Genomic DNA, 27,938 nt, shown 5'->3' with positions numbered 1-27,938 from the left:
GCCCCCAATTGTTCATCAATTATTTGGATTTCTTATTTTATGTTTTAATTATATAAGCCCTCATCATAAATTACATTTTGCTGGAGGAATAGAAATTTTACTTTTTATGTATTTACTTTTGTTGGCCTAAAAGTACTCCTTAGCCTTACAAAATAGCACATGTGAAACGCTATGTGTGAATTCAGTGTATTGCTGTTTCACATGTAATAAACCATGTACCATGTGAATTTATGACTATGTGTAATGGTGTTGCACATATTAAATGTTTAGTTTTTCGCATATAACATTATAGATTTCCCATAAAAGACAACCAAAAATCACTCAATATGGGAATTTTTCAAATGTGAACTGGTGGTCCACATGTGATGAAGATGAGAATTTTGTTTAACATAAATTGCAAAAGTTGAATTGTAGAGTGTGACCCCTATCCAGCCAAAAAAACAGAGCATGTCAGTGCTCCTATGACCCTGATTTGTAGCTATTTCAAAGTTACTTCTTTTATGTTTTAATAGCAATACTTAAAATCAAATGAAATGAAATTTATCCTGTGCCACATGCTTCTGTTCCTATTTAGCAGACTGTCTAAAATAAGCTAAATAACAAATCAGGGAGTCAAATTTTGTTGTTTCCAAGCAATGCAGTCCTTTTTTAGTCCTCTCACAGCCACCCAAAGTCACCCAAACACCGCTGTAAATGCAGTTCAGACACACCGAAAAATACTTTAGCCAGACGGATGCCTGAAGATAGTATAATTCTACTGCATATTTTCCTGTATTACTAAAAATAGTTAGAAAATTGAGAAAATAACTTAAAAGTACATATTATACTAACTCTACAAATGTTACAACCCTCAACAAATATACATTTATGTGACAGGAGAAATGGAGTAACAAAAATAAAGAATGCCGTCCTGACTAGATCAACACTAGTGGGAGGAGGCAGCCAGTTGCCGGTCAGAGTTCAGACTTGGGCAGCTAGGAGGGGAGCATGGGCAGGAAATGGGTGGATGGGTGTCTTCTTCGAGCCTTGTGACCCCGCCGTGGCTTCCCCCGCCCGTTCAGCGAAACAAACATCTGCCTGCCACCATGCTTCCAACGGAGGGAGGCGTATGTGTTGTAGCCGTTCTCCTCAATGCGCTCCTTGAACTTGCAGCTAGGATTGTACTTCACCTGTGAACAGAAGGAAGAAGACAGAAAGGTTAAAGAGGCTATAACAGATTAGGGAAAATCTAATGGCTGACTGCTATTCCTGCTGTGCTATACTAGGCCAGTTTCCAAGAACTGCACAAAGGTTAATGTCTGTTTTTGCAGTAACAGATTTCCCAGGTGTTTGTAGTTTTTGCATTGTTTGTTTGTTTAAGGCCACAAGAGAAGTTATAAGTCAAGAAGTGACTGGTTGGTTTACCCAAGTTGCTATAAAACAGCATTTTTGTCTAGCCATGCAGATAGTTTTGAGGTTCTGAAACCTATTTTCTATTAACTGCAGTTTATGTCAGTTTGTTCTGCTCGAAGTATTGAAGAAATAAAACCCCAAAGCAACATGCAACGTGCTTCCAGAAACAATGTTCTGGTTACTCGCAATAATCTACAAGGCACCACGGTTAGGTTTTCATTGGGACCGATCCCTAAAAACTGATCTCTAAGTGAAAATGATCCCAATGAGTCTGTGAAATATCCTCTGTAACTGGGGCATTGTTACTGGACTGAAATGTTGCTATTTTTGAATGATATCCTTTAATGACTTCAGTTGCAAAAACAAAACTTAAAACTCCAAAATACCTAATAATACTAGGCATAAAACCAAATATATTGAGAATAATTTGGGTGAACAGAACGCTGAATGTCCTCAAAATAACCAAAAGGGACAAACTTGTAAATAAAAATACCTTTTTTAATAAATACTTAAATATAATTATATATTTTATATAAAATATTATATTAAAAGTAATTTTTCTGATCTAGTTTTATGTCTACAGGTATATGATCTTGGAAGGTAATCCAACAGTCAGCAAAGCCACTATTCCATGGGTGGTTGCCACTTCTTATCAGTTAGTCAGAGTCTTGAAAGATATTGTAGTGACAAGCTGCATTCCCTTTTCCAGATTATTATCATGATGCTATAATGAGCCTCTGTTTGTGATAGGATCAGGATACTATGAACCTGGCGTGATTCTCCTGCCTTTTTTCTTATTATGGGAGGTTTCAGTCCTGGGTCCTCAGATCTGTTTATGTCTTATGTACTGTGTTGGCTTGTTAAAGGCACTTCTCTTATCACCGCTGCTGACTGATTACTTGTCCCTGATTTCTCCTTTTACAAGATATAAATACACGAGCTAGACACCACACATGTCATGGATGATGTGTGGTGGAATTTAACAAAGACAGGTGATCACTTTTTAAAAGCTTGCTGTGTCAAACAACAATTGCCAGATGGCACGTAAAGACTTTTAAAGGAACCCAGCTGGCTCTTTGTCATAGCTGGTCAGGTGTCTTTTCTCTGATATTTATTTTGACAGTGAAACAAGCCAACTCAAGCTGCAGGTATCATCAACCTTGGCGCAGGTGTACAGCGGTGATTGATTGTAACATTCCGACCTTTCTCTGGACTTTACCACCAGAAGACACCCTTCACTTCAGCCGAATCAAACATGTTTGGGTTTGCAGACACTCATTTGGGACCCCTATACATTTATTTCTCCCTTACCCTCACCATACTCTTCCCCTTCCCAGCCATCCCATCTTGACCTGCAGAAACAATGTTGCCAGGTTGTATACGCACCGATCCAAAGAGCGTGCCTTTCTTGGACATAGCTAAGTACAGCCCAGTGCTGACAGATTTGATGGCAACAACTCCCACACTGACAGATCGGATTTCCATCAGGCCTGGAAAATAAAGAGGGAACAAGAGTCTGGGTTAGAAACATCTAGCTTTGGGAGTTTCCCCATCAAAAGCCACTCTATCATTAGCGATTAGGATACCAGACAGCCATATGCTCTGGAGGGAGGGGGTTAGAGAACCTAGAGGAAAAAACACACATACACAGGACATGCACAATGGCCCAAGAGAGCTCTCTTTGTGAGAAGACCAGTCATGCTCAGAGCATTTGGAATAACAGGTTAATATTTGATCATGTCAGAAATTGTGGTCATTTTCTCATAGTAGCTTAATAAACAACATATTACATATGCACCCTTGTCTCAGTCCACATCCTGAACAATATAAAATGTGTAACACTCACTTCTGTCACATGCACAGTGTCTGAGCCTGCATGATGTTATGATGCGTTGCTGTCGCAAGCCGCCTGACTCCAGATGTGACACCCCTTTCCCAATGATGCCCGTGTTGTTTACAGAGGGACAAAAAACTTGTGTCTGCTGGCCACTTAAGAAGCCTCTCCAACTCACTTCACCCCATGAATAAGCTGGCAAGCTTGCAAGCTAATTGTTTCCTCTGGGCACTGATTGCAAACAAGTCCCATGTGGCTCACTCTTGATCTGGTTTTTGTCTGCATACAAAAATAAAGGCACGCACCCATTGTCATGACTACAACAGGGAGATGTTTTGGAGGTGACCTGAGGGCTCACCACTGTGTTCTGAATAGCAGCTAATTGCAGGAGATGAAGCTGTCTTTTGGATGATAGTTTTCCCTGCTTTATTCGCCCACTTACACCTTCAAAAGCGCCCTGATGTGGCCTGCTATCTGATCAGAGCACGAAATCTTCTTTTTTGCACCCCTGAAAAAAAAAGTATGTGCAGAGAAAACATGTAATGTCGCTGCTCTAAGGCTAAGCACTGCAGGATATTTGTGAAAAGGGGATTGTTGGCTTTGGATAGATGCTGTAAACATAGCACCAGATCAAGGTGTTGAAGGACAGAGGAACCCAAAGCTAGTAGGAAATGAAGGAGTCATAAAAGCAGCAGTGCGCCACTGACCACCTAACTGACAAACCCCCAGTTGCTTCAGCACAACCACCATTCTTGTGCAGGGCAGTGACTGACTTCCTGAGCCGGTTGCTGGCTACACACATCCAGCAATAAAAAATAATCGCAGGTGCTACTTTGCCTGCACTGCAGTTTTTTTCTATCTACTTATTTGTGCAAACCCAGATTTAGTTTGGAAAGAACAGTAAAACTGAACTCGGATCGACCGAATACATTGTATATATATAACGATTTGTGGATTTTTGTTTTACGAGAGGCTTTAAAAGATAGGTTCACTTTTTGTTTTAGTTAAGTAAGTATTCAAAATTAGACGCCAAAATTTGTTGTTTGTTAATGCCTTTTAGAATAGCACATAGAAGCTTGCCAGAACCAAACTAGGTTTGGTTCGGTTGAGGCCGCACATTTAATTTGTTAAATTTAAGGAAAGATCGTGGTTTGGGTAGAACTTGTTTGAGTTTTGGGAAGGATTGTGGTCATGTGATCAAGCACGAAAGAAACTAACGTTGACTGTGGGTGGGTAAAGGGGAAGCAAACGTCAATCTCCCGTTTTAAAGTCTGACGTTTTGTTGAGCCACTCATCCACGCAGACCTTTTCGCTCTACAATGTCACCTGACTTCCTTCCTTCTTTCTTTCCTTAACTGATAAAGGTCTTCCTTACTTGGATGTGAACAGATGTTGTTTTGGGGCTCAACTGTTGCTATTTTTCTTCTTGGGAAGACGGCCTCTAATACAAAATTCAGATGGTGTTAGGTGCACTGAAAAGGTTTTTGATTTGCTACAATTGCACCGGCTGTCAAAGCGATCCATTTCTGACGTAATTTGACATAAAGAGATGGAACATAATCCACAGTCCTCACTTTATGTCTCTTTATGTGTGATCCGCCAGTGTTTCTGTGTTAACAAGTGGACGGACAGTGAGAAAAAGAGGGAAATGAAAAGATTGTAAATTGAGTAGAGGCCTACTTGATTTGATTAACTCAGACCAAAGCCTCGTATTGGCTTCGGCTCAACTTTAGAATACAATTTTACTGACTGTGGATTTTGTAATCACATTGTAAAGGATCTCTTTAGAGCCAGCATGGACAGGAGCAACAATAACAGCGACCAAAAACTATTTCAGTATTCAAAACGACTTTATAAGTATTCAAAACAGACATCCCTCGTAATCCTTTAAAATCTTGTGACAACTTACATTGTAAAGATATCAACAACACAACACGCAATCTCCTATTCTGATCCTGAACAAAGGTGCTGTTAACTATAAAGCGCCGCTGCTAATGTCATCAGACTAGTGTTGCTGGTTTCAAGGAGAACATCTGAGGATCTCTAAAACTTAAAAACACACATCTGCTGCTGCCATCACTCTAAGCACGCAACTATCTCAAACTTTCTTTCTTTTTTCCAGCTCTGAATGTCCCCAGTCGTGCTTACCAAGTGAGGTCATCTACTTTAGGCACAGACACCAAGAACTACAAAGAGTAAAAAGCAGGAAAGAAAGGCAGAGGAAGGTAAACAAACACAAACTCCTGTTGAGTGTCTTTCTTCTCTGACAGGACCGTGTAAATGAAGGCCTCTCTCTGCTCGCCACAGCTGCAGTGTAGGGGGAATGCCTGAGTCAAGTCCATCCAGGTACCAGCTGCACCCCCATCATTCCTGCACTGCCTCTGATCCCCCCGAGGAGACATTAACACTTTGATGGCAGCCTCGTCTTTACAAGCGGTGTTTAGAAACACAGGGTGTGCAACGGTGGCACCTGGAGCGTGCAAGGGACTCATAAGCAATTAGCTGAGACCCCGGCTGGTGATTGGAGCACTGCAAAGATTTATGGGGGATTAGTCCAGGCCAATGAAAACCGCTGGTGCCTGAAAGTGGTGCCAGAAGATATTGCCATTACTTGCTGGTTTGAGTTCCAGGCACAGTAGGTGTGTTGGAGGGATGTTTGTCACATCTGAGACATTGCAAGGAGTTGTCAGTAGAAAAAAAAAAATCTGCTTTTGAACGTTTAACATTAGAAAAAAACTTCATTACTTAAATAAATAAGAGTTTGAGGAGACTACTGGCTAATATCTGTTTCAAAGTCTGTATTGATATGAACTGGTTTGATTTCCAGGCACAGTACATAGGTGTGCTGGATGGATGTTTGTCTGGGGTTTTAAATGTTCAAATTAGAAAAAAAATTACTTTATTACTAAAAAAAAAGTTCAATATTTGAGGAGCCTAATGGCTATTATATGTCAAAAAGTTTACGTTGTCCTTTTCCTCCTCTGGTCTCATTGGTACGCCAAATGTCATTTTATTTATACATGCAGGTGTAGCAGTAAGCACACACAAACAATCTGAGGACATGAAATGGGGATTTCACTTTGTCTTGAGGAATCACTTGGGCTGTGGACGCTTGACCACACATCTATAAAGACCAGATCGATCCATATAACTCACAGTCAGCCCTTTGAAAAGTCACTCTATTGTGTTCAAGGCCTGAGAAATCAGAGTGAGGTATTTCAAGCTATTAGAGGGGTTTCCTGACTGTTGAAATCCAAAGGTCACCTACTGGATGGAAGGAATGGCTGTATACGGAGTTTAGAAACGTGGTGTAATATTGTAATTTTATAGAAGCATAAAGCAAAAAAGTATTCCAGAGATTTGATTATTGTAGATCTTTAGAAATCCTTAAACAATATATTATGACTTTTTAGCTGATGCAATCCAATGAGATAGGTCCCGCCTCTGAATATGTCTTACATTTTTACATTTTTTTTTAAACATTTTTTAAGTGAGTTGTTAAAAACTCTACACAAACAAGCCAGAATATGTAGGTTGCTCTATTGATATTATCATTATTTAGTGTTACAGTTTACTAAATATTAGTATGTTCCCAAAAAATGTAATCACTCAAATTAAGTATTTTGGAATTGTGACACATTTTCATTCAAAAACCTGTTTCAAATCTTTGGAACAATATCACAATTAGAAAGAAGGGAGAGAAACAATGGAGACAAATTCATTCTTTGTCCTTGGGTCGCATTGGAAACTGAAGGTCCCTCCTTCTCCTGCTGAGCAAGTATCAACCGATGGCCCTATTGAGCTCATGAAATAGGTGCTTTTGGCTTCCCACTTGCAATTGGCAAGATCTCTTAACCTTTGACATGTTTTGGCTGGGACTGTCAATAAGCTCAAGCTGACATTACAAGCAAATCCTGCACTATACATGTCTAGTCAACTGTGGACTTGCCATTTATGTCTCCTCTATGGGAATTTTAAAAGCATTGAAAAAGTCTTTTACCAAGTCTTTTTTTTTTTACTCTTTCTTTTCTTTCTGTTCCCCATTTTTTGGACGTTAGCCCAACGTCAGATCATTCAAGCCTTTTCTGACTTTGACAAAAAAAAGGCAGAAAGGAGAGAGAGAGACACTCTCACGGGGCTCCCTTTTGTCAGACTCATGGTATGGGGGAGGAGGATGGAGTGAGTGCAGGGAGAAGCTGCTGGTTATAAGAAGGGGGGGGGGGGGGCTTCCAATGGCTGCTCTCCCGAACAAGTCTTTGTTACTCACCTGAGAGGTGAAGAGCTAGACAAGATCTTATTAATGATCCTGTGGTCTGAATAGAGCTCTACAAAGTGTGGCAAAATGGCTCCTTTCATCACACATTTCAAGCAAAAAAGAGTAAAAGTCTGAGTAAAGAGAGAGTGAGAAAAGGAGAATTTCCTGGTCCTTTCCTCCTGTCTTCTTTTTGTTCCTTTTCCCAGGTCTTTAATTTCTTGGGTTGCCCCCTTGAGCAGCCCTCCATGGCTCAGTGCTCGACCAGAGCAGAGCCTGGGAATCTTGGAGTTCCTGCTGCGCTCCTGCTCTTGATTGACACACCTTTTCAATTATTTCACAGTTTGCTTGCTTTTTAAAGGAAGAGGGCCCTGTTTTTTATTTTTTCCTTCTGCCCTCCTTTTCACAACACAAGCTTTTCATGTCGGGTCTGGGCTGCCGGGCCTAATGGCTGTGACCAGCACCTTTGATGTGCCATGACCCTTTCGAAGGGTCTGGTAGTGGGTGAAGCAGTCGCCTGTGTGTATCAGCGCTGACAAAGGCTGCATCACTCACTATTGCTTTAAACACCTTGAGAGATTACCGTGAGAACAGGCACTCTTTGGAGGCCGTCACAGGTGGTGTGATATTGAAACATTAACCCTTAAATTTACAGTAAAAAAAAAAAAAAAAACATCATTTAGTGGAGAAGGACTTTTTTGTACGCCTGACTCCAGAGGGAAATGTGTCACTTGTGCACAATTATATTTTACACCATAGTACAATTTACAATGTATTGCTTTTTAAAGAACCAATGAGCTTTTCAGTGTTGCTTGCACAGAGCCAGCATTTGAAAATCATTTGAGCTCTTGACACCTCGCTTTCTGCCCGTAAAAAACCTCCTTCACAGAAGGCCCCAGTTTGCTTCAAACAAAGTGCTTGTCGGATCATCTAACCACTTCTTCGATGTTGGAATGATATCCAGCTGCAATTTTTGGAACTTTCTGAAACAGACAGTCCAACAATTACTGTAAACCCAATTTACGCAGCGATTGGCCAGGTGTGTTGAGGTGTGACAGTAGGCCAGGTTTGAACTTCACTCTTGTAGTACACTAACGTAATTTGCTTCCATAAAAACTTTTTTTTTTGTTTCTTTGCTTTTGCCTGTTGTCCACACTAAAATGCTGTTTTTCTTACCCCAAAACTAAGCTTTCCAAAATACAATATAACACAATAACACAAATATAACACGTGGGTGTCAGTGTGTACAGCAAAAACTGAAGTGTTGCAAAACAATTATGTAATCTGACCAGTGTGGGTCGGGTGTAGTCTGGCTATCACCAGACCAAGCCAAGCTTAATAGATTTGAGATTGAGCATTGGTCAGGGTAGTCTGCTCTGTATTTTCTCTGCACAAGAGGCAGGACCAACGCATGGATGTGTTAAGAGAACTGGATACAGTGTTCGGCGGGAAGCCCCATACATTCCAATGACAGTGCTCAAAAGTCCATATAGCAATCATGGAGCTTGGATCTTCCGCGTTGATTGGCCCATGACGTCACGATGGCCATGCGCATAAGCAGCAGTTTGTTTGTGTTGTTATAGCGACCCATAACAAAATGTCGTTCATGAGCTTCTCTCTCGTGTCTCTTACAAGGGGGTAAGCTTCTCCTCTCTAAGCGTAGCTCCTATGGCGGCATTTTAATGCTACGAAGCCATCTCCTGCCGTTAGCATCCCATTGACTGCCATTCATTCTGGCGCCACTTTGACAGTGAATAAATTTACATGTGAACCGTTTCAAGACTCTGTTTGTCCGTAGTTTTTTTCTAAAGGAACACAACAATGTATAAAAGTCTCCGTTAGCTTAACGTACCTCACGTTATGGCTCCGTGGCAGATGTTTTTGTAAAAATAGTCTAACAATTGCGTCGTGACCACGCGACTTACCGTCGCATAGTCAACAAATCACTGTGTTGCCAGGAGAAGAACGCAGACAGTTTGGACTTACAGTAGCTGTTTAGATTTAATTACTAATGTTAACTAGCAGTTAGCAGTGATTATCCTGTGCCTATGTTATCTCCTAACATAGACCTGCACTCTCCGTCTATGCCTATTGGGAATGATTGCCCACGTCTATTAAATAACTGAAGCGGACGAAGAGCCCTGACTGCCTATGAGGGTGCGAAGTTATCCCCATTAGTACAATTCATTGGGTTTAGACTGCAATGGCATGCAAACAAAATTAGTTTTTGTAGAAAGATACTGTGGCCTAGACCAAATATAAAGTGCCACCACCCAAAAATTTCAACTGCCGTGGGACTTTTCTGAATATGCTTCCATTAAAAAGAGATTTGTTTTACTTGAAATACGCCAGTTTTACCTGCAGTCTGAAAGGCAGCCAAGGATGACATGCAACAATTGCACTCAGCCCTTTCATTTAATGGTCCATAAAGCATGTTTATGACATTGAGTTGTAGCAGGACCATTGTTTATGCCCTGACAACATAATGTTGAGCCACAAAAAACTGATGATTGTGACTATGGCCTTTGGCATGTTGCAACTGATCAAATTCAAGACAAGTTGTGTGTCACCACAACAATCACTGCTTCTGAGCCATCGGCTCAGGGGGCATTCAGGGAGCATGGTCACTGCTCTTCCTTCATCTAACATGCTCTGTCTGAGAGATATGATAAAAGAAATGTTGCAATGAATTTAAACTGGGTCTGATATGGTGATTTAGCTGTGCGAAATAAAGAAAAATCCAATACTCAGTGCACAATACACCAATATTGCTCCTATGTGGCACTGTGTCATGTTTGATCTCCCTGCAGTGAGTGGGTAAATTGAAAGCTGATCTTCAATTTGCTGTGGAACATAGCAGTGCTGCCGAGACAGAGAAATACATTTTTTGAAACACAGTGTGCTGGACTGAAATTGTTTGGAATTTGAATGTTATTGTATATATATATTTTACTGTAAGCAGCCCTGCCATGTTCATTGTGAAGGTGAACTCAGTTTACAATACATACACAATTTATAGTGACCTTCTATTACTTTTAGGTGTTTAGCGGCATTTATTGGCGGAACTGACACACACCAGCAAGCATTTCATTATTTTTGGTTTAGAGAGGGTATGTAGATGGTCTTTGTTGCGTACTTAGCTACATACCTTTCTCATTTCACACAGGTTGGGTCAGGGAGGCACAGACGGAAACAACACTGATCAGTCCCACACAGACTCTAGATTAGTTGAAACCTGAGGACGGAGTCAAATCACAACACATATACAAAACACACCCGAACTGAGTCAAAGGAAAGAGTAAACATGATCCTCCTGATGAACCAAGACTTCAGTGGGTGACTGAGAGTCTCTCCTGGTAAAGTAATCTTTACCAACCAATCTTTTGACCCCTGGGACAAATCCACCCCATACATCTTTTGATTTGCACATGGTTTGAAATTCCTTAAATGAAAATTGTTGCAATAACTAATAGATATATGGGCAAAAACACAACCCAAATCCTCTAAATAAGTAAAGTATATTATATTTTCTTCTCTAGTTGCATCATATCGCGAATACTCCTGCCGCTGTGGGCTCCTTCTACCAGCATGAAATGGGTGCTTCTCCTGCAGCCACGTCAGTGTAAAGGACAGCTCTAACTTGGTGGTCAGCTGTGGGCTTTTAAAACGTCAACACTAACGTTGAAAAGAGACGTGGTATTTAGGGACTGAATTGCTCTCTAGGCAGAAATGTCGGAGCAGGTGTTTTACATCTGCTTTCATAGACAAAAGTGCCTGCTTTGACCCGACTGATTGGAGTGCCACAGTGATTTTATGCCCTATATCTTTTGTAAATTACATTATGAATAGGGTCGTCTTTACCTGAATTACTATTTGTAGTAAGACTTTTGAAGACATGCCAATTATTTTACCAAAGTCAATGTATAAGCAGTTGCACATGTTTTATCTACTATGCACATTGCAGGTTTACTCTCCAATTTGAATATTTTTTATCTAGTTTAGTTTTCAGACAGCTTTTAGAGGGTTTCAGGCCGATATTATGTTTTGGGTTATAGGGTTATATAGTATAAGGTTATAGTTCATTATTTTGGTTAAAGTTGAGGGTGTGTCAGGATTTCCCATTCATTACTGTAAACACTCTAGTTGAGTCAGTCCATGACGTTTCATACATAGTGATGAAATGATGACATTTGTTTTTGTTTGAATAAGTGTGATCAGGCTCAAATTATATGATGCAATGCAATTTATTGGTTCAATGGAGTGACCTGTTCTGGAAAGCATTATAAAATTCATGGTCTCTGTAAAGGAGCTGTGACTGCCACTCTGAGAGCTCTACTGTTCCGTCAGAGGATTTGTGCTTTTGTGTGTGTGTGTGTGTGTGTTTTTGTGTTTGTGTGTGTGTGTGTTTGTGTGTGTGTGTGTGGCCTTCTGTTGCCGGGCAGAGTAGCTGTCGTACTACAGGTTGTACCTCCCTCCCGTCCGACAAACTGTACCTGTCGTTTTTCTCCTTACTTCTGTCTCCCATCTGCCAGTTTGCCTTTCACCGCCAGTCTGTCCCTCACTTCTCCTGTGTCCTACTTCTTTGGTCTCTCTTTCTTAGACTGGTTCCCTCCCTGCCTGGGTCACCCCTTCTCTCCCTCCCTACCAGCCTGTCTACACCGGGTCTCTGGACATGCATCATACCTCTCACAGGATTGGGATGTATTCATCTCTTACTAACAGCTATGACATATCTCTGCTTCAAGCTGAGCCGGAATGATCACACACACACACACACACACACACACACACACACACACACACACACGGCATGAAGTTACAAATCTCAATTTTTTGTCACTTTTTTGCAATAGCAGCAGGATTTATACAACAAAGGTAAGAAGTAATAATAGAAAAAGATTCTCCAAGACACTAGTGTCATGAACTTTCACTACAGCCCTTGCTCTTGTCATCTGCCACATGTTAGTCAAAACAGCACATGTCAAACCAACATGCCAAGTTATTCAGTTCCTCAATTGAGCTCAGACTGTCTGGAAGTCTGAACAGTGTTTATCTTGCCTAATTTAGCTCTGGATTCCTGGACAGTTAGGAATCCTTCAACTCGACTCATGTTTGATCAAACAGAATTCATAAAGTACATCATTTAAGTAACAACGAGGGAAATAAGAAACAGCATTATTTTTGCACCTTTCTTTTTTCACACACTTGAACCTTCACAGATCTAAACATGCTGTCACTCTTTAATTCAATTTGTACAGATGGTGTGCATGTGTGCTGCCATTTCAATGTGACAATGTCCTCTTAACCTCCAAGAAGTAGTCTGCAAGTGTTGGGTATTTTTGTGAGTACATTTCCTTGCATGCGGCCCGCCCCATTAAGAAACAGGGGCGATGGATAGAAAGGACAAGAAGAAAGGAGAGAAAAGACAGGCAGAGGGCTGGTCTTCCCTGCCTACATATCACTTGCTGTTCCCACATTCCATTTAAATCTCTGGAGGGATGGGAGTCAAGATGAGACTGATAAGAATTTTTTTTTTCCTTTTCAATTTTCAGTAGCCAGTGCCTTTTGTTTAGCAATGGTTTTCCTTATTTTTTATAATTATTATTATTTCTAGCTTTGCTCGTAACTGGCACGTAAACAATTATTTCAGAAAATGTATGTTATTTAGCAAGGTTGCTGCCAGAGGGAAGATCCTCCATTATAATACCTGACAATGTAACATCACCTCCTGTATAATGTTCTCTTGCACATCTCCATGAATTTTGCGTCCCCTTGACCGAAGTGAGGGGTTGCTTTGCTTTGACTTCTTCAAACTATTCCCTCTTTATTTCTGCTCTTCTTGCAGCTCTGCAGTACTGGGAATATTAATCTCTTCTGTTATTAAATAAGCAAATGTCATCCATGAACAAATACCTTTGCACAAATCACACAAAAAAATCTGGAAACAATGAAGTGCACTTTCTCAAAAGTGTTGAGCAGTTCCCCGTGCCTGCGAGACAGAGCCACTGAGGGAGGTGTAAAGCAGAGACAATCTTCTTCTCTACAAGCCCAGTTTTTTTGAGCCTGTGAACAAGCCACATGGTGGTGATCCGCTGAAAGCTGACTCCCGAACTCCCCCGGCCCCAGCCCCGGCCGCGAGGGGTGACATTCTCTCACACACTATCCAGAGGCCGGTCCTCTTTCAGGACTCACACTCTGCCCTGTTACCCCCCACCCTTTTATATGGTGCTGCTGGGAGAAGTACTCCAGGGATTAGCCCAGCCAGGTCTTTCAAAGGCCATTAGAGCAAATTACAGGTATCCTCTTACCAGTGCGCTGGGACAGGCCAGGTGAGGGGCGCAGAGGCCAGGCGGGAGAGCAGGGGTCAGCTTGGGACAAAAAGACAAGGCCACCCTGGGCCCCACTCTATCGGAGTGTCTCCTGGCTCCACAAACTGGTAGGCCTGTATCTATGAATGGCTCACTTGATGGGACCTCAGAGACAATGTCTCACCACCGTAACTTAAACCTTTCTTTTTTAGTACTCCTCCACCCACCCCCACAACTCACTCTCCCCACCCGGGTTTTCCTGTCTTTCGATTGATGTGGGCATGGCTTTGCCCAGATAACAGATCACACAAAAGGGCTACAAAACATGGGCAAAATTCAATAACACAGAGTTTTGTCATATCGACCGCTGTATTGAGAGTATGATTTAAATTGTGCAAACACTCGCCAGTACATACAAATAGCCCTGCATCCAGCTAAAGATTTCATTTGAATTACAGTAACCATTTCTACTTTAAACCTAACTTTAAATTGTAATGGCAACCACACAACCTTAATGTGTGTTCTGTCAATGTATCAGTATGCTGCAGGCATCATGAGACTGATGCTGTTGATAACGTTTTGGAGATGGCCACTGGGTGTTCCGCATCCTGCTATTTTCTTTTCTCTAAACTTCTCGCACATACTCTCCCCCCCACATGCCTCTTGGCCACTTGTGCCGGCCACACTCACAGAAATACACACACACATGCCTCACCCAATCCCCACCGGTGGATGACAATCTAGTGGAGGAGTTGCGGAAGTGTTTCATTAGCCAATTACCGCTGATAGATAAAGCCCGCGTTCCCACAGTCCGCAAGGCCGGGGGTTAAATGTGACCAATTACCCTCCATCCCCTCACAGGACAGATTAGTCTGTCTGATTTATCCCCAGACAGAATGACCCGATGCTCCTGAATCACCACTCACATCTGGATAGATATGTCTATGTGTCTGGTAGGCAGCTGTATGTTAAAAAACACTGCTTACGGAGTCAGTGAAACGGCAAAGTAATACTAACGGGCACTGCACGTGAGTGCAAAGACAGGACTTTACTGAAAAACTATGAAAAAGATCAGGTCAAAGATTGCAGCAGTACTGGTATTCTTCTACCACACACACAAACACACACACTCACACACACACACACACACGCCCCTTATCAAACAGTGATTAGTGCATTTGCATGTCCTGTCAGCATAACTCCATGGTAGTTATACCGCTGAACACTGATTTACTCGGACATGCTAAACTGTGATTGTGTGTAATGAAACATCAATCAGTTCATTAGGGCCCTCCAGGAGGCTGAATCAGAGGGAAAAGACCCTCCGCTGATCAAACCCCAAAATTACAAGCATGGTGGGGGCAAGTCGGCCAGAAAAGGTAACACTAGAGGACAACCTGAGGGAGTGGGTGAGTGGTAGGGTGAAAGGCTGGTGTAGTGAGGCTGAAGGATAGCAGAGGTGAAAAAGGTTAATGAAGCCCATGGTGTACTCGTCTGTGTCTGTGTGGCATTGAGGGGCCGCAATCCTACCGACCGAGAGGCCTTTTCTTTAATCAAGGAGGGCAAACTGCCTCTAAATCAAGCATCACATCCGTAACAAGTGAACAGCAAACTATCAAAGGCTTCACAGATAGTTACGAACAGATCTGCCCGCCAAGAGCTTTGTGACTCACGGCTTCTGCAGTTTCCTTCACTTTGGTACCCTGGGAGGGGCACCTGGGACGGAGGGATCCACATTAAACTGAGGTCATTCTCCTGTGTCACTAAATTGCAGTAAGCTGGTGTGTTGCATCTGTGGCTGGTTTGGTTGGCTGTCCAGACCAGACGCAGCGGAGTGGAAACATAATCAAGACAAAACAAAGGCCTTGTTTACAGTCTCCTACCTTCATCTTCCCTGGTAGCTATGGAAGAGCATCCGTATCTGAGCCAAACCAGCATTCCTTGTCAGTCTTAACCACAGCGAATCTGTGCCTACATTGGCAAATGCAGTTTTAATTTTTAGATTAGATCAGAGTGAGCCAAGTGAGCCACTTATTTTCCAATCTACTTCAGCAAAATGAACTCAGACCTTTTAGGTGATGATTGCACAGGCTGGCTTCATATCCAAGTTATCATTAGTAGAATTTCTCGACTTGTAGGTAGCATTTTTGTCCAACTCCAGATCAAGATTAGGAAACTTTTCAGTAATTTTCTGAAAGTGGAGACTTGAAACCAACTAAACATGGATGTCTCTCATCATCTCCTGAAGTTTTCTGTTAAGTAAAGGTATTTGAACACAAATATTATGGATATCGTCAAACACTGCACTTTACCAATTGTACATGTGAAGCTAATTTTACAAGGCATGAGGAGTACAACTCCGCCTGTGGAAACAGTCGTATAATGTATTCTGCAGTAGGAGAAGTTAAAAGGTTTGAAAATAATGACCCTCATAATGTCATATCTCGCCTCAGGCTTGAGACTTACAAGGAGGGTCTAATGAAATACAGAATATACCGTGTTTGCATTATAGAAAATGTAGGATCCTTGGGTTTTTGGATTTTTACCCATACTTAGGATAGCTGGGCCTCTGCTGCTTCAATTAGGACCATTATTTGTTTAATCTGAGTCCCTCCCTGTGTGTTTTCTTGTTGTTCTCAGGACTTTGTCAATCACATCAGCCCCTTTCATCTTTCCTGGAAGCCATTAAACAAAAAGACCACAGTTTTTTTGCTGGTAGTTCTGTATTCAACAGCGGTCTGAAAACTCACAAAATCCGAGTTAGCTTGGAGAATACTACCAACTGTAAGTGTGTGCATGTGGGGCTCAGAAATGCAGCGAGGTTCCACTGAGTGAGCACTAGGACACAGAATATTCTCTGTGGCCTGAGCCTGCCCCAAATTTACATTATTAAAATGAGATGGGCATACAGGGAGATGACAGAAGGCACAAGAGTGAAATCAGGGCCCTGTCAGAGCTGTCACTTGCTCCACTGGCCAAAGGGCCCTGACCTCAATCCTATCCACTGCAGGGGAGGAGAGGGGGGAAATGGAGCTAGCAGGAGACAGAGAGAGAGAGAAAGTGAGAGAGGGATAGTGAAAGATGAAATTTGTAGTAACCTTTCAACAAGGAGGAAGCTGCATTCAGGACAAAGATCTCAGTGTCCATACTGGAGTAGCCTGATGCATAGTGTAGACTGTACTGTCCTACTTCAGCTTTATTACTGCAGTGCTTTGTGCCACCCTCTGTGTTCTAATGAGGAGCATGGCCTTCCAGACGGGAAAAATTTCAGCACACGCGCACACATGCACGCGTTCGCACACACACACACACACACACACACACACACACACACACACACACACACACGCGTATTGAATTGAGTGCAAGGTAAGGTCTGGTTCTTATTAGCCATTAGGGAGAGGAAACACATCTTTTTCAGTTTAGGGTCCACTTCATGCTCCTGCAATGGCACAAGTATAAACACAGGCCCATGCTTTCTAAAACGTACACACACATTCAAAGAGCCCTGACATGATACTTACATCCTGCTCGTGTTCGTTTAGCGAAACGGCCTCAGAGATAAAAAGCAGGTATGGGTGGATGTGTGTAATGCATCTCAAAGAAGACGCTGCATGGTCTCAACCTGTTGGTATGCCCAGACCTGCGTCGGAGTCGCTGTTTTTAGCCTTCCACATTTGCATTAATTATCCTACTTCCAGGAAATGCATTTGTAACACGGTTATTCAGTCCAGACAGAGACTTCTCTGCTTCAATTTTTAAGGCACAGCAGCTTTAGTGTCTAGGTGGTTAACTGAATGGAACATAATCGCACTGATCATTTGTTTGCTTTCATAAAAATGCCTATCCAAATCAAAATCAACATAAACCAAAATAAAAGCTTTTGATTTTTAAACACACTCACATAAGAATCAATTAAATCCAATGATAAAAAATCAGGGGTCCAATTTAAGATATGTGTTAATCATTATAGTATAGCCATGTATTAATATTACAGTTTTTTGAGTGCTAAACAACAGTTGACACTGGAGCTACATGTGCAAATCTCTAACCCCAGTCTGCACTACCAACAGTCACCTGAGCTTAACAGTTCACATCAGCTGCACAACGCATTCCAAGCCACACAACTCTGAACACATGTCTCAAACAGGCTCAGTGCACCACACACTATGCACAATCCTCACTGAGATAACACACACTGTCAGTGTTAACACACCTGGGGTAAAAACACTAGCATCAAACAACAATACAGAAAATTATAACTTTTCATCTTTATAGTTTGTAAAATTTGAGTGACTTTACATTACTTAACAATTTCTTTAAAGAAAATGTGCAATATGCCAGCAGTGAACCAACTTCGTCAAGAAGGTCAATTTTTACTGTGACATGATTGTCATGTCTACATGACAATCATGTCACAGATGTCACAGAAGTCTCTCGTTAGCATCTTGTAGGCTACTTGTCGCAACTCACATCTTCACTCGACTCACATGGGGAGTGACACATTCTATAAAGCTACTCTGAGATGGCTCATTCTTTTTGTATTGAATTTCAACAGCAAAAGAAGTAAGTGCATGCTTTTACTAAACCCAACAAAACAAAAAAGTAGAGAGGCTTCAAGAGAAACTGCAGTGTAAAACACAATCCATGGTCACTACAATATAGTATTATCTAATATCTAAGGGCAGACCTGACACATATAAAATAATACAGTTTCTGTAATTCCATTATCATTCCACATTGGGCTATGACTGACTAAATGATCCTGTTGGGAGAGAACACGTGTTGGTGTTTTGGAAGAAGGACGTGATTTTGGGACATGTTTGCAGTGTTTTGGTAGACATAGGGTATTGTGTTAGTGGATTATCGTATTTTGAAAATTAGTGTTGGAGTTTAGTTTGCAATGTGTGATTGTGAGCATAAAGTTACCCGTTCTGCCAGTTTTGTGTTGTAGGCGTGTTGGTGCGTTAAGAGGTTAGGAAAATTGTTACTATTACTGAAAAAATTGTCGTTGCAATCGTAAAAAACTGTTATCTGGCCTCTCTCCAGCATCATGCAGCAAGTTTTCTTCATCACATTGGATGTCTGCATCATCTCTAAATACTAATGAATGGGGTGTTTCCATTGCTTTCACCAACATTACTTTTTGAAAAACAATAAGAATGCATTTTTATTATTATTGTAAAGATGTAGTAATTTTTTATAGCTGTATGTAACCTCAGACATCTTACCTGGACATATTGGAATCTCTGCTCTTTTTCTTGTTTCTCTCAAATGGATTGTTCTCAAATAAAATTGTTTAATTCTTACTGTATTTGGTGTTTGTATACAAAAAAAGGCTTTTTGAGAATTTTTTTAATAAATAACATATATGTTCACCAAATGTCTAAAACAAGACTCTTGATAAGCCTTTCAGCTAAAATTAACGTCATTAGTGTTTGATGGGCACCAGACTGAAATCTAATCTGCTTTGAATGTGGGGTCAACAGTTGTGACAGCAGTGTGTTAACATTTGAACAAAGTGCTGCAAATCCACAGTATTGTGCAGGTTGGGGTTAAAACCCTGGCATAAGTGTGTAGAGATTTGAAACCGTGTTTAAGCAATGAAAAAGGAACTAGAGTTTGGTCCACATGAACTGCTGCTTTGCAGATAGTGGTTAGAGTTTTGCACATGTGACTCCAGTTGTGCCCTCTGTCATTAAGCAATCAAAAAAACTGTAGTATTGGTACTTTATGGACGGCAACAGGTGTGTACACCAGCTTTACATTGGGGTTTGGATTTGAAATTCAAAAAAATGCTGTGTTCATTCTTAACACTTTAAACGGCAGATTTGGAGCAATCCTATTATCATCTGTATATAAACAGTCACAGTGATTCGTCACTGGATCTTTAATTTGATTTACATATTCATGGTATCATACGATGACAAACATGCCAATCTAGCGGCACATCTCTACGGATGGCAATGTCTGTCGGTCCCCACTTTGGACTGAAATATCAAATGTCAATAACTATCAGATGGATTGTCATTAAAGTTTGTACCCATATTTAGGGTTCCCCAGAAGACACGTGCTACAGACGTTGGGGATCCCCTGACTTTTGGTTGAGTGTTTTCCATAGTATCAGTTTTGGTTTTGAGTCCAAACGTCTTCACAACTACCAGATGAACTGCCATCAACAATTTGTGTAGATGTTCATGGTGCCCAGAGAAGGAATACTACTGACTTGGTGACCCCCGACTTGTCTTCTACTGTAGCACTATCCTCTGTTTACAGCCTTAAAATTGTAATTCACACAGAAGTAAATTACATAACGTCAACATGACAGGAAATGTTGGACCAATGCACGCTTTCTGGTGCTCAGTATCTTTTTTTGCTGCACAGATGAGTTCGATCTGTAAATTAAAATGTTATTTCCAGTCATGATTCTTAGTGTGGTGCAGCATTTCTCCACAGAGGTGTCAAGAGTAAACATATTTCCAGTTTATTACACATTGGTGCTGTGCACTATATTTTTATGACTTGAATTGCCTGACAGCAAGTCAATATTTAGCTACACAGATTGACGGGCAGGGTGCGGTTGCTCTTTTTGGTTGTGTAAATTGTTTGTGGCTGAGATTAAAATCTAGTAAAAACAAAAGTGTGGGGAGCCCCATATTTACCTGAATATTCTTCTTCTTATTGCTTCCTTTATGATATGGACCAGATCCCACAGGGAGGGATATCTGTCTTCAGGGCAACAGGTGCATTACATTCCTGCTATTATTGCTTCCTAGGCTTGGACTCCTTGGTTAAATCTGAACACCTTTTAACTCCTGTAGCTTTAGCCAGTCAGCCGTAGCTGTATTTAGGGATGCCAAGTTGTTTTTTCCCCATGTCTAGCAGGGGTTCTCTTTAAGCTTCTTTTTTCTTGAGCCAGTGGTAGAATGCCTTCCAAGACATGATGTCTGGCTCAGTTCAAGCAGGGAGGTGAGAGTCTTTATTGGAAGGGTCAAAACAAAACCATTAATCTGTCTTGGTCTATCTAAAGTTGAAGCAAGACCTGTCTCCCTGGACTAAACGGTCTGATTACGTCAGTGCTTGTGTGCGTGTGTGTGTGTGTGTGTGTGTGTTTAGGGTCCGAGATGTGAGTGGCGGCTGCTCCTTGCTGAAAGATTACTTTGGCAAATGATTTCAAACATGTGGTGCTGCATGAGTAAGACTAGCTGTCCGACTGTTCCCATCTGATCTAATTAATACTCATTTTACACCTTTCACACAAAAAGCACACAGTAATAACAGTGCTAATGTGTTCTCATTGAGGGAAAGGCCAAACAGTTTACCCCTATTTTAAAAATGTACTGCCTGGTTGAGAACATGTTCAATGTTGCATTGCCATACTCTAATTAATTGTGGCTCATTACAATGATGTATAAAGCACCTACATCATTGAGGGAGTAGCTTTTGGATAGCAACAGATGTTCATAGGAAAAATACGGGAAATCATAGTATAACGGTTACTTTTTCTGGCCTAATGAATATATAGAGTCAAACCTCTATCTTGCTCTGTTACAATCTTTAATCATTTTCTAATGTTCAGATATTTCTCACTTCAAGTTTTTAGAAATTGATCAATTTGAACCATGTATTCAGTATCATTCTCCGTTTTTAAGAAGCTTTTCAGAACCTTTTTATCAATGGCTTTAAGATCCAAGGAGCTGGTTACTGGCACTGTCAAGTCTTCTCTTTTGTGTTCCCCTCACACCCACAGGATGTCCAGAGCTGTGGGACGCTATAAAGGAATTGGCTGCTGGAGCCAAAGTCAGACTCTATAAACCTGCTGATGAACCCAGTAAATCTCAAAGAGGAGCCAGAGCCAGACTGCTAAAGGTTGTTAGCAACTAATTGCTACATTTCTAGAGCCCATTCATGATATCAAACCCTGGTGGCAGAAACCAGGGATCCTAGGCTAATTAGGGTGACACTGACACTCTTGTCCTGCAATGTTCCCAGGACAGTGATAGAGTGTGTGTGTGTGTGTGTGTGTGTGTGTGTGTGTGTGTGTGTGTGTGTGTGTGTGTGCGTGTGTGTGTGTGTGTGTTCATCTGTCTGTGTGTGTGTGTCTGTGGGTCTAAGAGAGCGATTTAACATGCATGCGTGTGCCAGTGATGTTTTATTTAGCTTTCAGCCTCTTGATACCCGGAACAGCTGGCAAAGTGTCGATTTTCATTTGTCTCCCACAGGCTGATGCCATGCACTGTCCTAATTGAAGGGATAATAAATGCATACTTCGTGGGATTTTACCCTCCTGTTGTCATCCAAAATGTCCACAAATCCACTCTCAGTTGAGACGACCCAGAGGAAACCTTACATAATGCCTAATGAGCAATGGGAAACGCTCCAGCACTCCTCTAGCCTTTAATTTCCACCTCAATACTGAGCAGAGCACGCCCCAGCCCTTCTCCTAGCCTCATTAACATGTGTATTCTCCCGATTCAAAACACCAAAGCACTTCCTTCGGCCAGGTGCTTCCCTCTTTAGCCCTTCCAGCCCCTGTGCTGTTGATCCAGTCACACGTCCACGTCTGAGCTCCACCAGAATTAATGGTGAGTCATGGTAAGGATGTATAATGGCCAGGACAGAATGCACTTTCTTACACCTTCAAAATGGCAGACAGCGTGGAACAGACAATTTGTAATATTGCTTCAGCATGTGTATAACATTGTCCCAAAACTGCATCCTAGATAACACATGAGATGATGATGAAGAAGAGTGGTGTTTTTGAGTCTGATTTTATGTTAATTTAAAACATTTAGGGCTTTGCATGAATATTTAATCTCTGATTAAACGTATTTGTTGTAGTTTAGTACAATATTGAGTTCATCACTGTATAGGATTGTTCATGACTGGTACATTATGATACTATTTCCTGAGTATGATGCATGATTGAACCAGTATTTACTACACTTAAGTTCAGTTTATCGAATAAAATATGAAGTATTTTATACACATGAAATTCTCTTCGTCACTCTCATCTTCATTTCTTGTACTTCCATTTCTTCAACGTTCATCACTGCCACAACTGTCAAACTGGTGAAACCTTTTAGGAGGATTAAGTCATCTGTCTGCAGCACTCGTCCTGTCTTTTCCCATTTCAAATTCAACTCAGTCTCTCCTTGGCGAGTGACAGAATCCCCTGTCCAAAACAAGGTTGAATAATTTCCACAAGATATTTCAGTAGGGTGGAAGATTTTCTTCCCATGGGCACCATCCAAGTTAAATACACTCATAAACTAGGAAAACTCTCACATCAAACAGCAAGATGTTGCACACCAAGGGGAATTTGGTAAATACAACACACACCCTGGCTGAGAGAGTTGCGCGGCTATAGAGGCAAAGGGAGTCTGGCCGAAGTGACTTCTGCGATTGTAACTGCGTGGTGAGGTGACCTTATTTCCTAAGGATGAGTGGGTTGTCACTACTTGGAGGCTGCACAAACCTCTGACACACACACCCAAAATGTTACAGTCCATACATCAAAACAAGATGAAAAAATGAAACATAAAATAACATAAATGCAGTGTGGCATGGCAAATCAACAGCTAGGAATTTTTAAAACAGAAAACATAAATAACAAAATTAATATAAAACAGGCCTGAATTCAAATCAAATTAGCCTGCATGTATTACAGTAACTTGATTAAACTTCCGTGATTCTAAATGGCGCTCCCCCCCCCCCATACTCTACTCTCTATTCCAGACTACTCTACTTAGTTTTATAATTTGCTCTTGCAATTGATCATGATTTGGTTGCTGGGCGTGCTGTAGCACTGTCTAATTAGCAGGTTATGACCGATGACCCAGGACAGGATATGATGCATACCTGCCTCTGGAACTTTTGTAAACACTTGGGTGTGTTTTTCCCCTCATCATTTTCAGCTTTGCCATAGGTCCAAAGAGACCCTCCCCTTCGGTCCCTTAAAGTCCTGTATTTTGTCTCTTCTCGTGGCTATTCCGACAAGTTATTTTTAGAAACTTTGATGATAGTGGTACGTAGGTGGACCTATATTTAGAGTTTGTTGTGTTGCCTGCTGGAGTCAGATAAAGGTCAATTCACATATCTTGTCTGATTTCTATCGCTCTGTTTTGGTTAACAAATGCATATTCAAGTTTAAAACAAACTTTATGGAATGGAAACTGGATACCTGAAGTTGTACTGTCTTTATGTCTGTCTGTCTGTCTCTCTGTTTGTATGTCTGTCTGCCTGCCTGCCTTCCTGTCTGTCTGTCTGCCTGTGCGTGTATTGTGCGTGCGTGTGTGCATGTGTGTATATGTTTGTTTATGTGTGCTCACGAGGCAGGATTCTTCTCAGAACACTTTGGTAATGATATATTTAAAGCCCGACCTGTGTTTTTTGAATTTCATCACTCTGTATCTGAAAGAGCATTTTAATGACTGCTGCACAATATTTTTGAATGTGATACCAATAGCTAAGTCTGATATACAGAAATGCATTTATGTACCTCCCTTTAACTCTGTCCCTGCTCTTTCTTCTCACTAAGTCAGTCTTTCTTCCTCTCTCCCCTCATCTCTAAGCTGTTCCATGCCCCTGCTCCACTGGGATTGATACAATATTTTCCAACCTCAATTAGCAGAGAGCTGTTGACTAATTCCAACTGTTTTTGCACCTGAGAGTTGAGAGTTGGGGCTGGAAAAATTGAGTGGGGTGGAGGTGAGGGCCTGGGTGTAGCAGGCAGAGCTGTCGGGGCAATATAGCTGTGTCGACAAGAGTGTAAGGGCAACACAGAGGACAGAGGAGGAGTCAGCCAGACTGCTGGCCCGCATTGTGGAAGCTCCATGAACGGCTCAGGACTGTCCTGAGCTCACATATGGTAGGTTAATCTTGCACAAAACAATGGAGGAATGTGGAAATTATAATACAGTCAACACAGACCAAGGTTATATTTTTCTGTGTGTGTATGCATGTGTTTTTGCAAGCACTTGCGCGCATGTCTCAAACCTATTTCTGGCCTTAATCCCTTACTTTACATCAGATAGAACAAGATTTTTCAAAAGTGTTGAAAAAAATCCTATGAGGAAATGTGTCCTCTTTCTTGTTTGAGACTTGTAGTGCGCTGTAGTATCGGCATCACTGCTCTTGTCATTAAATACGCACAACGTCCTGCTCGTCCTGCCACTCTAATCGACAGAATGGCCACCAGAATCAGTATCAAGAAAATGTCTGGGTCAAGGGCTCTAAGTCTGATTGAAAGCCTCAATTTGTGATGGCAGTAACGGTAGCCACACACAGAAGCAGAGTGAAACCTCGAAGCGGCCTTAAACCAGAGCTTCCCCATTGTGAGGCACAACCACAGACTGACCACAAGGTCTACATGACCGCTGGTTTGGCACTGTGCTCAGCTCAGGGTGCAGGTACACACCCTCCCTCTGTGTGAGTGAACAGATAGAATCGTTCTTTCCACCCAAGGATATGAGAGAATGATGTTTAAAGTGTATGAGGGCATTACATTTAAGGGGACTGCATTTCGTTCACATAGAGCTACTGCAACCACTTAAGTATTAATGACCATGACTATGGCAAGAAAAAGCATGAATTACACAAATCCTCAGCCATAACTTTCGCTACTTTCCAAAGATTCTGAATACCAATTCAAACTGCTTTGTGTTGCTACTCTTCCAGTGTCAAATTCAAGCACAGCTTGGGAGTAATATTTTAGTATGGGAGCTGACATATATTACCATTAATTTGAGAGAATAATGTCCCAACTTGGAGCCCCCAGGTCCAAAATTTAACACAGTAATAATTCATCTCAACTTAAATTTCTACAAGTGTGTGTGGTTTCAAAACATTCTGCCAGGTGACTAATCCCGACAGGTTAACAAATGTCATCCAGTCTGCAGCTTGCAGCTTATTGAAACAGTGGCAACAGACTGGCTGGCCTGTTGGCTGGACGCAGCAGCTGCTCCTGTATGGAAAAACTCTGACTCACACACTTGTATAAAAAGGCATTAACGACCAAATGCATAAATATTACCGTCAAAGGCATAAACGTCTCTCAGGGCTATCCAGTCAGTCAGTCAGCCAGTGACTAATGGAGAAGGAGGTCAGATCAAGAGCAGAGTCGGCTCATCTGACCTGGTCAAGCATCTGAAAGACGCCCATTGTTGGACACAAACAACTTCTTCTCAGGTGTCCCTGAACGACAGTTTAGGCAGAATAATCTGGGTCTATGTGGAATTGCATCCGTCTGAGAAGGTGCTAAGAGGCGTGATTGTGTGGAGAGCCACAGACTACAGGAAGGTTTACAGCTGTGCTGTGTGCATGAGGCTTTAAGCACTTTAAATCTGACAGCAGTCACATTACTTAAAGCAAATCAAACTGTGAAAGATACACATGAATTCCACGCTTGCATTTGTCGGAGGAATCTGTTTACGCTTACACCTGCTACTTACAATTGATGCACTTTCATCACAGTTTTGACAAGTTAATCCCCAGTGAAACTGGAGCCCAGGTGGCATCGCCAACTGATGCTCAACGTCTCTCCTCAAGTCAGCCTTCTCGTGCTAACTGTCCCGTGAGTATTCTTAAATCCACATTAGGGTATTCCCTTCTTACCTAGCAACGCGTTTCTCATGCTCTAAACACAACACAAATAGCCCAGCAGTGATAGAACCACAGGATATTCCTATGAGCTGCTATAAAGGTGAACAGATAAGAAAGTCCAGCCATAAAAATAAAGAATAATGTCAAAGGGCATCCTGTACTCTCTGTGACATTAAACACACATGTGAGATTCAGAACTTAGGTGCACTTACTGTCTGCAAAGTTTTTCCGCCGGGTGCCGTCCACCTTGCCGGCTTTGTCAATACAGAGGAAGAACTTGTTGGCGGAGTAAAGTCGCCGTAGTCGGACGTCGCCCTCTAGGTGATTGTAACTGCGAGTGTGCCTTTCCAACGTCCATGAACAGTTGATGCCACTCGCCAGCACCTGAAGGGGTTCATGTCCAACCCCAGGAGGACAGGCCCCTGTAACGGTGCCAGCGGTGACCAGGAGCAGGGTGAAGCATGCCAGGCAAAAGGAGGCTGCACTGGATAGGGGGAGAGGACGTCCCGCAGAGGCTTCAGTAGTGGTGGTGCCAAGGGCAGGTTTAGGACAGAGATGAGCTACGGACGGCGTCCATCTGCACATGGTGGGTCAGACTCCCAAGGTGCACCTTGTGTAAGCTGTAGGCATGCTGATGATGGGGAGATGTCCCAGTGGAGAGATGACAAGAGGGTGGGAGTCCTGAAGAGAGAAGGGAGGGAAATGGCACTCACTGATCCTCTGGATGTCACAGACGACCAATCTCTACTTTGGGCTGACAGCAGGCCTTTCCTACAGCAACAAGCTTGGCAAAGTCTCTCCAGTTATCATCATCAGTGTTGTCTTGTCTTCACTCTTTGATTCTGTTGGTCCAATCCTTTTACTGTTGTTATTATTGAATCCACCTTTAAAAGTTTGTCTTTAGTGTCGCTCCTTGTTTCTCTGTTTCTTCTCCTCCTTGGACTGAGGTCTTCTTTTCCCGTACCACATATAAAGTCCTGGGCTGTATGAGGATGCGCATGTGTGTGTGTGTGTGTGCGTGTGTGTGTCTGTGTATGTGCGAGAGTGAGTGTTTGTTTGTCTTTGTGTGTATGGATATGTGTATTTTGTTTCAGTGTGTGTTCAAGTATGTTTGTGTGTGTGTCCGTGTGTGTGTGTGTGTGAGTGTGTGTGCGTGTGTGTGTGTGTGTGTGTGTATGTGTGCACCTTGCGATGCCTGTCTGAGCTGGTGACCCGTGGCTGAGAGGGAGTTGAATGAGGTTTGGTAACGGACTGTGTGCGTGTATGTGTGTGTATGTGTGAGTGTGTGTGATACTGAGAGAAAGAGAGAGGGAGTGAGCAAGTATGGGAGGGAGAGAGCCGGTGTGTGTTTGCGACAGACAGAGAGAGAGAGAGAGGGAGAGAGAGAGAGAGAGAGAGAGAGAGTCAGAGAGAGAGAGAAAGGCAGTAAGAGTGTGTGTGTGTGTGTGTGTGTTTGTCAGAGTGAGCGGCAGTCAGCGAGTGTGTGTCAGTGAGCACGGGGCAGTGAAGCAGTGAACGGCCTCACGCTCTGCTGTGTGCAGTCAGTCAG

At 42.1% G+C, this 27,938-nt stretch overlaps 1 protein-coding gene across 1 annotated transcript; it reads right to left on the bottom strand.

Annotated features, from left to right (window-relative positions):
* Positions 1 to 103: 103 nt before the first annotated feature.
* fgf22 (fibroblast growth factor 22) lies at positions 104 to 27,938 on the bottom strand. Its single transcript, XM_034882419.1, has 3 exons — positions 26,602 to 27,938; positions 2,779 to 2,882; positions 104 to 1,169 (listed from the first exon to the last, which is right to left on the bottom strand). The coding sequence occupies exons 1-3, from the start codon at positions 26,972 to 26,974 to the stop codon at positions 975 to 977; spliced, it is 672 nt and encodes a 223-aa protein (XP_034738310.1). The 5' UTR covers positions 26,975 to 27,938; the 3' UTR covers positions 104 to 974.

Source organism: Etheostoma cragini, chromosome 9 (genome assembly GCF_013103735.1).
Source record: "Etheostoma cragini isolate CJK2018 chromosome 9, CSU_Ecrag_1.0, whole genome shotgun sequence".
Lineage (NCBI taxonomy): Eukaryota > Metazoa > Chordata > Actinopteri > Perciformes > Percidae > Etheostoma > Etheostoma cragini.
Note: the sequence above shows the minus strand (reverse complement) of the source record. Positions and strands in the feature narration are given on the sequence as shown.

Excerpts from the sequence above, each read along its gene's own strand:
- fgf22 (XM_034882419.1), bottom strand. The coding sequence starts at position 26,974 with ATGTGCAGATGGACGCCGTCCGTAGCTCATCTCTGTCCTAAACCTGCC. Across the intron at positions 2,883-26,601 it reads GCGGAAAAACTTTGCAGACA|GCCTGATGGAAATCCGATCT; the intron begins GTAAGTGCACCT and ends TTTATTTTCCAG. Across the intron at positions 1,170-2,778 it reads AAGGCACGCTCTTTGGATCG|GTGAAGTACAATCCTAGCTG; the intron begins GTGCGTATACAA and ends TTCTGTTCACAG.